The sequence below is a fragment of the Gorilla gorilla genome, chromosome X (genome assembly GCF_029281585.2).
Source record: "Gorilla gorilla gorilla isolate KB3781 chromosome X, NHGRI_mGorGor1-v2.1_pri, whole genome shotgun sequence".
Taxonomy (NCBI): domain Eukaryota; kingdom Metazoa; phylum Chordata; class Mammalia; order Primates; family Hominidae; genus Gorilla; species Gorilla gorilla.
In genome coordinates this window covers 76,018,360-76,036,471 of record NC_073247.2, presented here as the reverse complement: position 1 = coordinate 76,036,471, position 18,112 = coordinate 76,018,360, and the positions used below count along the sequence as shown (strand labels likewise).

General features: G+C 38.2%; 1 protein-coding gene across 2 annotated transcripts in view; it reads left to right on the top strand.

Annotated features, from left to right (window-relative positions):
- LOC101130652 (myotubularin-related protein 8) overlaps nt 1–18,112 on the top strand; it is a 165,250-nt gene that overhangs the window by 48,288 nt on the left and 98,850 nt on the right. For both annotated transcript variants that reach the window (XM_063702961.1, XM_004064281.5), the window contains exons 7-11: nt 1,979–2,111; nt 3,436–3,545; nt 9,734–9,859; nt 10,984–11,033; nt 15,353–15,553. In XM_063702961.1, coding sequence (XP_063559031.1) covers nt 1,979–2,111; nt 3,436–3,545; nt 9,734–9,859; nt 10,984–11,033; nt 15,353–15,553 — 620 coding nt within the window. The remainder of the gene's footprint in view (nt 1–1,978; nt 2,112–3,435; nt 3,546–9,733; nt 9,860–10,983; nt 11,034–15,352; nt 15,554–18,112) is intronic.

The window sequence follows — 18,112 nt, the reverse complement described above, 5'->3', positions numbered from 1 at the left end:
TACTTTTAGTAGGAACTATATTATACTGACAAAATTTTGTTCTAGGAGTCAGTCAAACCTGAGGTCAAATCCTGCTTTCAGCCTTTATCCATATCATCTTGGGCAAATTGGTTCATCTCTCTGAGCCTGTTTTCTTATGGGGATAATATAGCACCCATTTTGAGAGGCTGTAATGAGGATTAAGTGAGATAATGTACGTAAAGGATTTAGCACAGTGTCAGGCATATAATAGGAGCTCAATAAATATTACATTACAATAAATATTACATCTGACATTCTGCAGTTGGAAAGAGTTTAATCGCGTCTGTATCTTTAAAGATTAAATAATCTTAAAATAGTAAAGAGAACTACACCAAGCTTTTGAAGAAACAAAAAGGTTGGTGCCTTTTGTTCAAATCCAACACCAAAAAGCCCCTTTTAACAGGTTCCATTTTCGTCTCTCCATTTTCCTCTCAGTTTGTCACCTGAACATTAAATGGGTATCTGTTACTCAGATCTGCCAGACATATTTTTAAAGAGTGAATACTGGTATGAGGTAGCTAGTTATCTGCATTAGGTGGCCTACCCAGGCCTGGGTAGTGACTACTGTAATTATTATCATTATTATTATTATTTTTGCTGAAGCATCACTCATAACAAACATCCTTACTACTAGGTGACTATTGCTTATGCTTCCACGGGTGTTCCTTTGACATTTGTCATTAATTTAATGAAAGCTCAGTAACACTATCAATGTGATAAAAGATCAAAATTACCATCACATTTCCCCTTTTAACAGATGTCTTGCATTGTAAACAGAATATGTTTAGCACACTGACTGTTTTCCCTCTGCATGTTCTAACTTGAATAGTTTGTGCTTTGAGGTTTTTGTGTTCTTTTAATACAAAAATTATACCCTGTCCACATACATGCTCCTCCTGCCTTCTGAAATGCACAATATTGGGAGATGAGAAAATAGGCCCAGAAAACAGAAAATCACTTAATTAGTAAGATGGTCATTATCATAGACAGTATCTTGGCTGCCTTCTAGTTATTATATTCATATTTCCACAAGTCTCATTTACTCCCCACCCCACCCAGCATTCTTCATATGACCTAGAGATTTTCTGATTACCACAAACTGAACATAGTGTTAAAACAATTGGTGATGTCTCCATTTCAATTTTGTCAGTGAGTAAAAGTCATTTATCTCATGCAGTCACATTTTAGACATTTTTCTAGAATAGCTATTTAATTGGGCTGTATGTGGTGGCTTATGCCTATAATCCCAGCACTTTGGGAAGCCAAGGCAAGAGGATTACATGAGTCCAAGAGTTCAAGGCCAGTGTGGGGAACAGCGAGACTGTCTTTACAAAAAAATTTTTTTGTAAAAAAATTTAGCCAGGCATGGTGGTGCGTGCCTGTAGTCTTAGCTGTTCAGGAGGCTGAGGCAGAAGGATTGCCTGAGCCCAGGAGTTCAAGGCTGCAGTGAACTCTGTGATTGTGCTGCTGCACTCCAGCCTTAATGACAGAGTGGGACTCTGTCTCTTAAATAAATAAATAAAATTAATTCATCCTGAAGTTCTTAGGCTTCTTTCTAGAGCTTCTCAGTTGTAAATATTTTTGAACTTTTGCATGTTTCTCAGTATAAAACCCTTTCAGCTGAGAAAACATTTGTGGTAGACAGCTCAAAATTATTATTTCAGTTTTTTAGATCAGATATCCTCATAGCTGCCATATCTTTTATCTCTTAAGAAAGGTTTTCATAATGAAACAAAACACTGTATCTCCCTATTTTTCCCCTATATGAGTCTGTTACTAAAAGTACCTGATGTAAAAACTAGTGAAATTCTCTCCATTCCGGAATGTATCTCATCTGATTTAACTTCTTTTTAATTGGGTAGGATTTTAAATGGTTTAGAATGAGGCATTGAGATTGATGAACTCCATTCTTTCATCATCTGGCCTATCTGCTCTATTGTGTCCTCCGCTATTGCAGTTGAATGCCATGGCCAACCGAGCAGCTGGGAAGGGGTATGAAAATGAAGACAACTATGCCAACATTCGCTTCAGATTCATGGGCATTGAGAACATCCATGTAATGCGGAGCAGTCTGCAGAAACTCTTGGAAGGTACAGGGATTTCACCTTGGCTAGGCAAGCGGCCATAGCTTTGCATTATTATGTAAGCAGAAAGCATGCCTGATTTGGGGTGGAATATAAAAGCAAGCAGGTGAGCAGAGTCAATAAGTGGTTAGGTGTTTAACTATTGTACGAATCTAGCTTAAATAGTACTGAATTATAGCAGTGTTGATCTGGAAAAGGGACTAAGATGTGCAGTTTCATAATTCAATAAAGTTCATCTGGGTCTAGTTGGTATGAAAATTATTTCTCTCTGTGGAAATACAGAGGTTGGTTTTCAGGGATAGGCAAACCAGCATAAGTATTAAATAAATTTGGGATTTATTTTATCATCCTCAAGGTAAGAAATTATCTTCTTTGATTTGGTATAAGGATTCAGTCTGATTTCATCACTGTGCTGATGAAGTTGAATTTAGACCTCAAAAGAATAAAGTTGATATCAGACAGTTTTGGTGATCTGTTATCGACTACAAAATGATTAGGGTCAGAAAGGGGGCAAGGTGGGATTGGGGCCTTACAAGACTCTTGGGTGTAGAGCATTTCTCCTAAAACCACTACCCAGGATTCCATGATGTTCTATGTCAACTCAGGCAGAGATAGTGAAAACCTGCCTTCTTTAGTGAACTCCCCATTCTTCCTCTTCTTTCTTCAACTTTGTACTTGCGTAGTCTGCCATGACCTCTCCTTTACATCACCCTTGCCAGATCTCATCTGCTCAGTCTGCATCCCTTTTAAAATATTAATGTCCCTCTTCCTTAGGTCTCTTACTCCTTTCTTTTTTGCCCCAGAATATTTTATGGAAGAGGACTTTGTTTTACAGATTTTTAAGGCAAAAGATTTCCCTCTGCTGGATAATTATTGCAAAGTGCATAAAAATTAACTGGTATATTTTTTTTCAACCTGTTGACAGAACAGGGCTACAGGGAGTAGATGGGGGTGTGGGAGTAGAGACAGATGCTGAGGGCCTTCAGAGTTAGCATAAGTGGGTGGGATTAGGATAGGGATCAAATATGTTTTCTAATCAGAGGAGGTGTGTTTTCCTGTAGATGCTAATTCAGTCTTCTGGCTCTCTTCTTGAGAGATTTCTAAGGGCTTGAGAGTGGGTTCTACAGCGTGATAAAGCAGAGGCCCAGGCGAGGAGATCTGGTAGGCTTTAGACCTAGTTCTGTCCCTGACTCACTGTGTGGTTTCTAACTAATCATTTAACCTTTCTGCCTCAGCTTCCTCACTTACGATATGGAGATCCACTTTCTCTCCTTAATGAATAAACTGAGTTGATTGTGAATTTCAATCTCTGCTTCCTTTTCTACCTTAGTTTGTGAATTGAAAACTCCAACAATGAGTGAATTTCTTAGCGGCCTGGAGAGCTCAGGGTGGTTAAGACACATTAAAGCTATTATGGATGCTGGAATTTTCATTACAAAGGTAATAATCAGGACTTTTAAAATTTGCACTGACTTTAATTATGGGATATATTGAAGTAGTAGTGTGCCATGGTGGAAAGAATATTGAAAAGAAATCTAGTTTCTAGATTCAGCTCTGCCACTAATTCACTGTGTGCCCTTGGGCAAGTCTCTTTTCTTCTCTGGGTCTCAGTGTCTCCATCTTTAAACAAGGTGGTTGAACTATAATCTAATGATGTAACTTTTAGGCGGCCACAGAATTCTTTGGGAATATGATTAACCCTCTCCCCCACTGGAAAAATGAGCATATGATGATACATACAGAAAATGAACTTCACATTAAAAACTCTTAGGTGATCTCTAATTGATAATTGATAATAATTGATCTCTAGCTCAGTTATTCTGTGATATATTTTTGTGTTGATTCTAAGGTATTAAGTACAAGAGTGGGTGTGAAATAAATGCAGAGCTTATGTATCTATGAGTTTTCAGAACTCTGAGTACAAAGACCTATTTTTTTAAACTTCTTTGTATAGATCTGCCTCCTAATGCAGTCTAGGCAGGCTTTGTCACCCTGTATTTATGCCGACTCATTTATTTTCTGATCTCTAGGACCCTAGGCTCTGTAGCCTTTGTTAAGTGGTTTGTTTTCTTACAAAAAGCAAAAACAAAAACAAAATTCAGTGTATATTTTCTCATTTTGATGTTTTGTTTCTATGTATTTCTACATGAGAACTCTACCTCTTCATCCCACCCCCATTATTTGGTAAAAGCAAAGGAGATAATGACTTTTCATACATCTGCTATAATTTTCTCAGTTGAAGGCAATGTTATATATAGCTTCTGGCTTAAAATGTTTGAAGATTGTATATAATGAACTGCCTTAAATATCCAAGCCCTAATGCTTTTTGCTTTCCTAATCCTGTTGCCTGCACTTTTCATTGTTATTGATGTTCACTATGTGACCCTGTCAGTTGTTTCAAGCCCACTATTCTAACTATTCTTTGTTCTGTTCCTTTTTCATAGATTCTACATCCATATATCTATAGTCCCTTTCTGAAACCAAATTTATTAGACCAAAGAGAGTGAGGATGGATAAGAGGGAGATTTGATAGACAGTACAGCCTTATAAATATTGGTTGAATTAAAATGAATGAACCAAAAAGATAGGCTTGGATTGCACAGTGTTTCTGTGTTCCCTATCTCTGTTACCACCTATCCAATATCCCAAGCTTGAGAATTTCAGTCAGCCTTGAACTCTACCTCTTCTCCTCCATCTGGCTACTGCCAAGTCCCATGTGTTCTGCTTCAAAAGTGTTTCTCAAATCTGTCCTTTCTTCCCAGTCTCCACTGCTATTTCTCTAGTTAAGATAGCCACAATCCATTGTTCACAGTGTAATAACCTCTTAACTGCTTTACTTGTCTCTAGTAGTTACTCTTTAGTTCGGGAACCAAATTGCTACTAAAGTTATTTTTCTTGAACATGTCTGATCATGTCACTTTAAACTCAAAATCCTCCATTGGTTATCAATTCTATTGCCAATAAGACCCCATAAGCTTGACATTCAGAGTCTTTCACAATGTCGCCCCAGCTTGGCTGTAGTGGACCTCTTGCTGTTCTCTAACATACTATGTTACTTCTTTTTCTCTCTCTTTTTTAAATGTTTATTTTATTTACCTATTTTCTCATTACAAAAGCAATACATGTACATTATCAAAGAAGTAAACATTTCAGAAATATATAACATAAAATGTAAACATTCCCCATAGTTTGTCCCACAGTGCATACACATCACTGATAGTAGTTTAATGTTTATGTCCTTCAGTCAGCACTGTCCATTTGAACTTTTTGTGATGATGGAAATATTCTGTATCTGTACTGTCTAATACAGTACCACTACATGTGGAAATTGAGCACTTGAAATGTGGCTAGTGAGACTGAGGAACTGAATTTATGATTGTATTTAGTTTTAACAAATTCAAATTTAAGTAGCTATAGGTGGCTGGTGACTACCATATTGGACAGTGCTGCTGTAGAATTTTTCAACATATAGAGTTACACATATTAATACTTTGTGAAAATGAGCTCATACTGTGCATACTCTTTTTTTTTTTTTTTTTTTTGAGACAGAGTTTTGCTCTTGTTGCCCAGGCTGGAGTGCAGTGGCATGATCTTGGTTCACTGCAACCTCCGCCTACCGGGTTCAAGGGATTCTTCTGCCTCAGCCTCCTGAGTAGCTGAGATTATAGAAGCATGCCACCACGCCTGACTAATTTTTGTATTTTTAGCAGAGACGGGGTTTTGCCATGTTGGCCAGGCTGGTCTTGAACTCCTGACCTCAGGTGATCCACCAGCCTTGGCCTCCCAAAGTGCTGGGATTACAGGCGTAAGCTACCACGCCCGGCCCATACTGTTCTTTAATTGACCTTTTATACTTATACTATTTAATGAGCATTTGTTAAGACAGTTCAGTCAGTACTACGTCATTCTTTTCAGCAACTATATTATATTCAATTGTGGTAACTTAGTTGTTTCTAATTTTTCGCTAATGCAGATATTGCTGCACCAAATATTCTTAAACATATATCTTTATAGAAGTGGATTTTCTGAGTCAAAGAGTATGAATATTTCAAATTTTAATAGATGTGGCCAAATTGCCCTCCAAGTAGGTAATACCAGTTTCCATTCCTACCAACAGTGCCTATTTCTCCATTTTGGCAGCAATGGTTATCATCAATCTTTTTGATCTTTGCCAATGTGATAGGTGATAGATTTTGTATCATGTTTTAATTTGTATTTCTTTAATCATTAGTGAAATCCAGCATCATTTTCTGTCCACCAGTGACTTTTGACTCTGTTTGGAGCCCTAAACAAAGAACATGGTTGCTGCCGTCATGTTCTGCTACTACCTGAGGTGTCTGCTTAATTGAGAAGTCAAAAAGGTTGAAAAACTTTTTTCCAGATCTCTTTAACTCCTTTTTTTACCTGAAACCTGACTACCTTTCTAGGAATACCATTTTTTCTTGTACCCCTATTACAAAGATTACTCATTGTCCCACATCATATGAACCACATGGCCCAGGGCAGTTTCGCTATTCTCCTTGCTCCTTACAAAAGCCTCCCCCTCCTTTCAGATCTATTTCATTTGGCTATACCATCCTCTACATCTTCTAGTTACTCTTCCCCCTCCATTAAGGATGTTGGGAACAGCCTTGCCATCTTCTTTTCCATCCTGGTTCTTCCTGTCATCTGAAGAGATTTGAGTGTCAATGTACAACTTATCAAACATTCTACACTTACAATTCTTTGGACTTTTTATAATTCCAGCTTTCACATCCTTAATCCAGCTAGCATAGTTCTTCTATCTCATGGAAACCTCTGTACTTTTAACTCCTCTTTTTCCAAACTTCTTTTTTCTTCCCTATATACCAAGACCAGGTGGTGTAGCACTTCATCCATTCTACCTTGTCTCTTATCCTTCCACTCTACCTGCTCTGCTAGCCATGGTCATTCTCTGCTCTTACACCCTGACCTCTAAACATTGCTGCAAATAGATGTATCCCATAGATATGTTAGTTGGTACTATCACAGGTTTATGCCTTATAGTCTTAGCTGAGCCGAACAGTTATTTTATGTGTTTTTGATTGGCTCCCAGTCCTGTTTCACCAAGCAGATATTCCTTGTACCTTGCTTTCAAACTGGCTACACCATGGTAACTCCCCTCTCTATAAGCACATATTGAAACATGTCCTTCATGGAAAAATGTATATAATACCTCTTCTCACTATTATCCTTACCGACTTCTTTGCTATCTCAGCGGACATAGTGCCCCATCTTCTGTGTAAGGATACTCACTCTACCTATATTTGAAATTCCATCTCTTCCTACTTTAAGGAACCAACTCTATCAGTTAAACCCTCTTTGTCTTACATTTTCAACCTATTCTTTTCGACTGGCTTCTTCTCTCAGTAGTATGCTCAAATATTTTCTCATTCCTAAAGAAAAAGTACTTTTTCAATCTTCTAGTTATTGCCCTCTTTCCTCTTGGTTGGAGCCTTCTGAAAAGTAGTTAGTCTTTCCTATTAGTACTTCATCTCCCTTCACCTTTCAGCCCTCTGTGATCCAATTTTCATATAATTACTATTGCTCTTCCAGAGGTCTTATGACCTTTGACTTGTCGTATCTAAGAGTCACTTGTTAGTCTTCACTCTATTTTGACCTCTCTGTTGTGTTTGGCACAGTTCACTCCTTTTCACTTTGAACCCTTTTTGTAGTCCTGACTTTTATCCAACTATTCCCTCCTGGCTCTCTTTTTACCTTTTGGGCTTTTTTGAACAGGCTGACTCCTATAATAATCCTCCTTCCTCTGCTTGCCCTTTAAGGGTCACTGTTTTTTAAGGTCTTTTCTTTTGTCACATTTGGTCTCTGCCTGGGCAGCGTCAACTATGCACACAGTGTATACTACTATCTCTATTCAGATAGTGGTGAAATCTATACTCTGGTTCAGATCTTTCCCTCTCCTGAACTTCAAACCCACATATCCAGTTGTCTCACTGGACTTTCCATTAGATGTTCCCGAACTACTTCAAACTCACCATGGCCAAAACATAAATCTTCTTACATACCACCACTACTACCTAAAACTTGCTTTTGTGTTCATTATTTAGGCTAATGGCACTACCATCCACCTGGTTGCTAAACCACACATTTCAGAGTTATCTTTAACTTTTCCTTTTCTTTCATCCCATGACTAGTCTCTCACTCTGTCCTGTTAAAATGTTCATAATTAAAATCCTTCTTCTGTTTTTCAGCTCCACTGCTACTACCTTACCTCAGGCCTATATGGACTTCCACGATTTTAGTAGCTCCCTAACTGGTCTTCCTGTATCCAAACTCATGTCTTCTCAATCCATTCTCCTTACTGCCACCACAGTGATCTTTCAAAGATGTACATCTGATCATGGCACTCCTCTGCTTTCAACTCCCTATTGCCATCAGATAAAATGTATACTTGATTGGTCTGACCCTTGTCCTCCTAGCTGGCTCTATCTCTCCTTATTCTCTCACTTCCAGCTTAGCCTGAGCCATTAATTGTTCTTCCTCTACGTCATGCCTCCTTGCAATGTACACGCTGTTACATCATTCCCCAGCCTGGAATGTCCTTTCCTCCTGGTCCATCTGGTAAATTCTTATTCATCTTTCCAGATCCACCTTAGTTGTCTCCTCCTTGCTGGTTATCTTTTGTGCCTTTGTTATACCTGGCATGGATTTTCCCCTTTTATTTTTCATTGGTTTGCAGTCATGCATTTAAGTGCTTGTCTCTTTTGTATTCCCAATGCACATCATAGTGCCTCTTGTACAGTCACTCAGTAATTATTGGCTAGGTGTGTGGATGAATGAATGAGTGAATTAATGTCCTTCTTCACCTAAGGAAATCCAGCTCTTTCTTCAAGGGTCAAGCTTCCCTGGCTCCTGCAAAAGAATATTGTTACTACACATTACTGTATATTACCAGTAGTTTTTCCATTGTATTTTAATTATTTATTTATTTTCGGTCACCCTGACTAGTCTGTGGGTTCCTTGAAAGCAGAAACTGAGTCTTTGTATTTCTAATACCTGGCACATAGAGGCGCAAAATTGTTAGAATGAATAAATGAATGGTCAATATGTACCATTGCCAAAATTTCCCAGGTTAAATAACTGCCCAGATCTTTACATCATTCTGATTGTGTTTATACAATCGCTTGTTAAAGCGACCTAAGACAGGCAAGCACCTCCATCTTAAGTTGAAAGCATTTGTGTTAGTAACACTAAAACAGCTAGAGGAGATTGTTGTCAGATCTGGGACTAGAATGCAGAGCTGTCTGTGTTTTTCAGTGTGAATTCTTCCTCCAGTTCACCTATTCCTCTGAGAATTGATCCTTGGTTTCTTCAGAAGTTTAGTGAATTTAGAACTCCCCTCATCTTTCTTTTTGCCTTGCATTATGGGTTAGTTTTGATATTCTTTTCCTATGTGGTAAGCTCTCCTTCTCTTGCACTCCATTGTTTTCCTTTTCATTCCCCATAAGGATGTTAATGTTATGAGAAAAAATTAATGTAGCCCATAAGACCAGGTTCTCTGTGCTTTAGGGACTATATTTGGCAACTCTTTAATCCAACAAGCTGTGCAAAGGTTGCTTGTGGTACTTTTTTGCCTCTTGTCTTCACAGGCAGTGAAGGTAGAAAAGGCCAGTGTCTTAGTCCATTGTTCTGATGGATGGGACCGCACAGCACAAGTCTGCTCAGTGGCTAGCATCCTCCTAGATCCATTTTATAGGACATTCAAAGGACTCATGGTAAGAGAGCACGCTACTATATTTTACTTTGTGTAAGAGACAGATTGCGACAAAATAAAAAATAACTCTCAAACAATATTTTTTTTGCCAGAGTTAGCTCTAAGTCTACAAAAATAGCTGTTCCAATTTAGCTTTTCATTAAATTTAGGTGTGTACTATCTGTATACTTTCTTTTGTATGTTCAACATACTTCTTACCTATCAGAAGGTAAGTTATATGTAGTAGACTACTGTACAGAGTAGGAAAAGCTCAAAAAGTTTGCAGAGCTTAATGGATGACTGTCAAATAGACTGTCCAAGGGGCTCATCATCTTTAACATGTCAGCTGTTTGAATGTCAGACTTATGATTGTTTTCTAGTGCTGAATCTAAAGCCTCTTAGTTGATGATCTTTCTAAGAAACAGAACTCACCATAGTGGTTTATTCTCATTTCTTTGGAAAGCTTTTTTGTTTTGTTTTGTTTTGAAGTAGAGTCTTACTCTGTCACCCAGGCTGGAGTGCAGTGGTGCGATATTGGCTCACTGCAACCTCCGCCTCCTGGGTTCAAGTGATTCTTGTGCCATAGCCTCCCAAGTAGCTGGGATTACAGATGTGCACCACCATGCTTGGCTAATTTTTGTATTTTTAGTAGTGACTGGGTTTCACCACATTGGCCAGGCTGGTCTCAAACTCCTGGCCTCATGTGATCTGCCCTCCTCGGCCTCCCAAAATGCTGGGATTACAGGTGTAAGCCACCATGCCTGGCTAGAATTTTTTTTTTTTTAATGGTTAAAAATGGTTTTGTTACTGGTATAAAGCTAAGAGCTGCCTTTGGATTTCTGTTTTTCAAAGTTTGAGTTTAATATCGTGCTTATCAGGATTGCATTTAGTTATGGCTCAGTGGCTTGTCACACATGTGAAAGCCAAAGGAAATTTGACTCTGGATATGTCTGAGAGCATCTGAAATTTGAAGGCACCCTGTATAGGCTTATGAATGAAATCTAAGTTACTTATTTATCATTTAGGAAATTAACTATTTTATGATCAGTTCAACTATTTCAGCAAAGTGTTTTGACATTCTTGTGTGTATGGTTAATTCATTTATGATTTTCCTAATGCAAACTCTTTCTTTTGTATAAAATGAAGATCTTGATAGAGAAGGAATGGATATCCATGGGCCACAAGTTTTCCCAAAGGTAAAAATATACTCATTTTGAAGGAAGGGGCTGAGGATAGTTCATTAGGGTGAAGTATATCAAAACCTCAGTATGTACATGTAAAGGAAGGAAGAAGAAGTTGAACATGGCATAAATCTCTTTTCATCAAGAAACAAGTATTCTAGATACTATGCTAGGGCACTAAGGTGACAAAAGTAACCAGAATATTATCCCTGTTTTCAAGGAGTACAAGTAATTATATCAAATTGTTAAATATTTCAAGGAAGAACAAGGCATCACAGGCTACAGAAGGAAAAGTGCTTAACATTGCACGAAGAGGTCAGGGTAGGCTTCCAGGAGTACACAGCATTTGAGGATGAATTTTTGGAAATGAATAGAAATTTAACAGGAAGAACAAGGGAATGATGAGGTCATGCAGAGGGACTAATATCAAGACAATGCACCTTTTAACCTTTTGTAAGATAAAAGGTGCAGATTTGTTCTTTTTTAAGGGGTGAGGACAAGGGCTTATATTTATCTGTTGTCTGCTATAAACCAAACTGCCTCACTAAGGCTTTACCTGTGTTATCAGAACAATCGATAAATATTTGTCAAATGCCTAACAATGTGCTGTATATTATATCAGACACTAAGCTGATTCCAAAGGCAAATAAAATTTGAGATGTGGCTGGGTGCAGTGGCTCATACCTGTGATCCTAGCACTTTGGGAGGCCAAAGCGGGCAAATCGCCTGAGGTCAGGAGTTCGAGACCAGCCTGGCCAATATGGTGAAACCCCTTCTCTACTAAAAATACAGAAATTAGCCAGACATGGTGGCGGGTGCCTATAATCCTGACTCCTTGGAAGGCAGAGGTAGGAGAATCACTTGAACCCGGGAGGCAGAGGTTGCAGTGAGCTGAGGCCACGCCGTTGCACTCCAGCCTGGGTGACAAGACTGAAACTCCATCTCAAAAAAAAAAAAAAATTGAGTTTTACCCCAAGGAGATTATAATTCAGGTCTTATTTTCCCCCATTGGTATGCATTAATTTAATTTCATTTGGTTGCCACTCTCTAGCCATTTGGGTGCGTTTATTTATTCTTCCTTCACCCACAAACATTGGACCAGTCATTACGTTAGGTATTGAGAAGACAGAGCTGAATCAGATATAGTTCCTATCTCTTCTTTGAAAGAAAAGAAAAATCAGTGATGACGGTGTAGTATGATAACTGCTTAAGACAGAGGAAAACATAAACAAAGGACGTTTATCCATTCTGGGGCAAAGAAGGCTTCCTGTAATAGGTGACATTTTAACTGAGATTTAAAGTATGAGTAGATGTTATTTAGAAAGGGAGAAAGCATTCTAGCCCTGATGTGTTTGAAACCATAAAGGCATTAAACAGGATTACGTGTTTGAGGAGCTGCAAGCAATTAAGTGTGGCTGGGTCAAAGGGTGTGTAGGGAGAATAGAGGAAATGAGGCCAGGGAAGCCGAGCCAGTGAGGAGAAGATCATTCAGAGCCCTGTTTTTTTTTTTTTTTTTTTTTTAAGCTGAAAGATTTGAATGTTTTGTGTACATAGTAAAGCTATATTGGAGGACTTTGAACAAGGCAGTGACATGATGTTCAGATCTATATTTTACAAATATCCCTCTGACAGCATGTAGAAGATTGAAATTGGTGGCAAGGGGCTGAATTAGTAGGCTACCAGAATTGATGAGGGCCTGAAAAAAGACAGAAGCAGTGATATAGATACAAGGGTATTCAGGAAGTAGAACTCACCAGAAGATGGGAGAAAAAGTCCAATAAAACTCAAAGGTTTCTGCCTGAGGTAGCTGGGTTTATTGAGATAGAGGATATAGGATAATACAGGGCATGTTTGGTGGGGAAGATGGCTTCAGTTTGGGACTTATTTGGCATAGGGCATCCAGGAGAAGATATCCAGTAGGGAGACTATTCAGTAGTAATCTGGAGCTCACTAGTTCTGGGTTGGATAGAGAGGTGGTATAGAGGTTTAAGAGTTATCTGCATATAATTGGTAGTTTAAACCATGGATTCAGATAAGATAACTCAAAAAATTGTATATAGAGGAAGAAGAGCCAAGGGGTGGGACAGAGCCTTGGATAATACTGACACCTGAAAGTCTAGTGAAGAATGAAGTCCATGAAGTTGACTGTGAAAGAGTGATTAGTGAGATAAGAATAAATCTAAGGATAGGAAAGAAGAAACATAAGAGAGGAGAATCTCAAGGGAGTAGTCAGCAGTGTCAAACGCCTCAGAATAACCCAAGAATCGACTTTGGCAATATGCAGGTTTTAATGATCTTTAGTGATAACTGGTTGAGCAAAGTGGTGAAAGCAGAAGCCAAATGTTTGTGAATGGAGGCATGAGTGAGGGATGAGGAAGTGGAATGTGAGTATATAAATCTCTTTCCAAGAACCTTGGCTCTCAAGGGGGTAGAAGAGAAGGGGTTGGGTTTGGGTCTGAGGAAGTGTATTTCAAGACAGGAGATATTTGAGCAGTTTCTTATGCTGAGAAGAAAGAAACATTAAAGAAGATAAGGTGGAAGATATGCCAAAACAGTGAGTTTTTGGTAGAGTAAGACTTCTGGGCAAATCGGTGAAAGTTCCAGTCCAAATGAAAGATTAGCTTGAGCTATAATGAAGAACACCTTTTCCATGGAGATTAGGTGGAAAGACAGGCAGAAAAGGTGCTATATGTGAATATTAGAGGCAGAAGTTAGAAATTTTTTTTTTCTACTTAATGGCCTTGATATTTTTCAGTGGCACTGGAGTGAAGGAAGATATGAAATGGATTAGGGGTTTGACAAGGTAGTTGAAAATTGGTATGAGCTGTAAAGGTAATGAGAAAATGTTGTTAAGGACCTACACAAAGATTATTTGAGAGCAGTTAAAACACAGCTGAATGTGGAGACTCAATTTGAATGGTGTGAATTTGTATGATTTTATAATTTTCTTGAGCATTATTAATCAGTCAGGATGTGGAAGCAGAGAACATAGCTTTTCAGGCTGATCTGCGGTTGGATTTAGAAGGAAAATAATTACAAGAAAGACCAGAAAGTTGAACAAAATGGGGAGAGAGTAGTTAATAGGGCAGATCATGGAATTTAGGCTTGATAAAGAAAAAGAGAAGCCAATAGGAATCTAGCATGTGGAGATGTCCTGAGATGAGGTCTGCAGGAGTTAAGAAGATGAGCAGCCTTTGGAAATATAATATATGGTGTTCAGAGTGGGATATTGTGATTAAGATTTCAAAGATGGAGTAAGAACTACTAGCCAGCCTGTGGCCAGTGGATTCAAAAGGCTGGAGTAGAGGTAAAGATCAGTGAAGGTAATTTGATTTGCGTTAGTTAAGGAATTTGTTGAGCTAGTGTAAGTCATCTACATCAACACAAAAGCTTAAGACCATCAGATTATTCAGAGAATGTAGGGAAGTGACACAGAGATTCTAGAAGACAGCATTGTGGAAGGAGAAGGTAAATAAGCTAAATAGCATGACCCATAAAGGAAGTGTTCTTAAGGGCATGAAAAGAATAGTAGCTTGGAAGCAGCAAAAGCAGCAGTAGGTGCAAGGAGAAAGCTAAACCCACCTCTGCTTTGTTTGAGAATTATGGTATGTGGAAAGTGGAATGATCAGCATTCTCCATTTTTATTTGACCCCAAGGAAAGGTGGTATCCTTGTGAGCCAGGTTGTAATTATATCAGAAGGTAGAGAACATTCAGTGTAGAAACTGAGAGTGCCGTGTTCGTTTCCAGTGGAACAGTGTTTCAGTCGATGATAGGGTTGGTAAAGAAAGCATTGTGGGGAGGAAATATTAAACAGTTCTGGGATGAGGTTTCATTCATGTACTTAATAAATGTGTCTTTAATACCTATTTTGTGCCAGGCACTATGCAGTAAACAATATAGATGTGGTCGTTGCTCACATAGAGCTAAATGTAGCTATTTAAATTAAATTAATTAAAATTAAATACAATTAAAAATTCAGTTCCTCAGTCACAGCATCCACATTTCAAGTGCTTAACAGTTAGTGGCTGCTATATTGGACAACACAACTGTAGAAATTTTCCATCATTGCAGAAAGTTCTATTAGAAAGAGGGTGTATAAAAAAATAGACTAGGTGACCAAAGGGTTTACAGTATGGATGACAGTGAAGGACACCAGCAGCTAAGAGGTCTGCTGGGATTGACTAGTTTTGAGATTCTGGCTGGCATTTTGGTATGAGGTGTTTCCTTGCCACTACCAACAGAGACAAAAGATGACCCTCTTACAGCCTATTCCCGACAGTGTAATCCTTAATGCTAACTAGTGTCTTTCTTTACCTTTATTTTCATCTCTCAGGTGTGGCCACCTCGATAGGGACTCTAAAGAAGTGTCCCCTATCTTCACCCAGTTCCTAGACTGTATCTGGCAATTAATGGAACAGTTTCCCTGTGCCTTTGAGTTTAATGAAAACTTCCTGCTGGAGATTCATGACCATGTTTTCTCCTGCCAGTTTGGAAACTTCCTTGGTAACTGCCAGAAGGATCGGGAAGATCTAAGGTGAATTTACTTTGTGAGAAGACACTGAACAGGGAGAAGGGGGTCAGTGCAAAAAGAATGTACCTACCACCCTGAATTTGGCATAGCAGTCAAGAAAGGGGAGGAGATAACAATAATAAAAAGAACTTTTGAAGCATAAAGCACTCAATGTTTGCACAGAGATCTCTCAGAACCCTGAGATATCTCATCTGTAAAATAGGGATAATAATGCCTACTTTTTAGAGCAGTCATGAGGATCCAGTAAAATAATGGATGTACAAGGCCTTTGCAAATAATTAATTGCTGTGCAGGTATGAGTAGTCATTATCTACAGTCCTTTCTCACTCATATCAGAGATTACAAACTATCAGCTCATAGGCCGAACCCAACCCAACAGGCGTGGTTTGTTTAGTCTGTGGAGTATTTTTTAAAACTCCTAATTCATTGCCGACATTTTTGTTTATTTCCGTAGGTTTTTGGGGAACAGGTGGTATTTGGTTACATGAATGAGTTCTTTAGTGGTGATTCGTGAGACTTTGGTTCACCCATCTCCTGAGCAGTATACACTGAACCCAATTTGTAGTCTTTTATCCCTCACCCCCTTCCTACCCTTTCCCTCTGAGTTCCCAAAGTCCATTGTGTCATTCTTATGCCTAGTTGCTAACATTTAAATATCAGTAGATTTCACATTAAATTCCAGTTATTTTAGGATGTTTTTTCTAAATATTCTGAAAAATCAGGAGCTCTGGCAACACTAGACTGTATTTCCTCATGATAATAAACAGCTAGAGCTGAATAGTAGCTGTTCCATTTGGAAGAGGCAAACTCACTCTTGTTGACTGCAGTTCTTACCATTCTCTATAGTTTATTCTTAGCCCATTTCTAATGTTATCTGCCTAGTTCTAGTAGGCAGTTGAGTTTGCACCCCTCACTTAAACTAACAGCTTGGCAATATATGAGACATAAGTACTTTTCAAAATTGACAAGGTAGAGCTCCTATGAACAGTATTTTCATTATGTTAGAGACAGAGAAAAAGAAATAGGAAAGTAGCTGTTTCACAACTCACTCCTATTTCACAGCTGTTGGCTGAGTTAGTAGTTAGCCCAACCCTCAGGCCCCTTTATAGCATAGCAAGATGACGTTACTTCTCTGTGATTTGGTTTTCCTATCAACATAGAGAACAATAATGAGTCTTTCTGTTTCAACATTTGTACTTACTTGGTAGTTTCTCTCTTGATGCCATGCATGTTTCTCTCTCTCTGTCTTTACAACTAGACCTTTGTCACTTTCTCCCCAAATTCTTTTAAGATATTCATTCTGTCTTTGTTTACCTACGCATTAAAACCCAGAATCTTTTCCATAATCTTTTTCCTTCTCTTAAAATTGGTCAATATATGTGGTATTTTTTACACAAATCTGAATATCCATTTAAAAAACAACTGTTGAACATTTTAACATATTTTAAAATAGTGATTACTTAAAATAAGCAGAAGTGTCATTCATTCATGAACAGAAAAGGATGGCCTTTAGAATCAGGCAGACTTGGGTTCAAACTTTGGCTCTGTCACCTACTAGCTATGTGACCTTGAGCAAATTAATATTTAGTCTCATTTTCTCATTAGTAATTTTGGGCTAAAATATCTCACAAGGTTTTATTGGGAAAATTTAAGGAGGTATTTTAGGTAAAGAGTCTGGAATAGTGTTTGAACACATAGTAAATACTCAACAAATTAGTTACCTTACCAACGCAATATTTTTTTTTTCTGTTATAAACCAATAGCAAATGAGAAAGATGGATATACAAAGCCTTTGGCCTCACTGAAATGCTCTGACAATTGTAAAAGTTACAAGACCACAATTTTAGGTCTTACCACTTATATCACTCTTCAGTTCTCCTTTAGCTTCCTTTGACATGGTGTGTGTGCAAATGACCTTCTCATGGGTGGTTATACAGTAACTCTCTTTGGGAACCAGTGGATCTCATGTATTTTGAGGTGTTAACTAAGGGACTTGCTTACTGGTTAAGCAGCCTCCCCACGGTCTGAACTAAAGTATAAGAATCAATTTTGTAATATAAATGCCATAATCTTTAGTTGCCCACCTGGGATAACTCATGACATTTTCTAGTATAAATTTCCAATTGTCTTTCACTGTCTTAAACCTTCTGAAGGGAGAAGTAGCTGGCTTTAAGTAAAATGAAATATAGAAGAGCCAGAAATTCACCCCATAGAACCTATCACTTAACTTACCAGACTTGTAAAAGCAATTCCAGAATTTTTAAAACCAGAAAAGTCATTAGTTCATAAAATCCTTGATTTGGAAGATAACTTAGAGGTCACATTTAACGGTGAGGAAATAGGCCCAGAAAAAAAACTTGGGATTTTCTTAAGATCACACAGCTATTCCACACAGAGACTGGGCTTAGAATCTCCTGTTCTCCAATATGGAACTCTTTCTAACCTCTCATTTATTTTAAAGATGGATAAATTGAAGCCCAGATAATTTGTTACTCCATCAACACTTTTTATCCACTTATTTTTCTTCTGTCATATCCTGTCCTCCTTTCTTGAGCTGGGTTA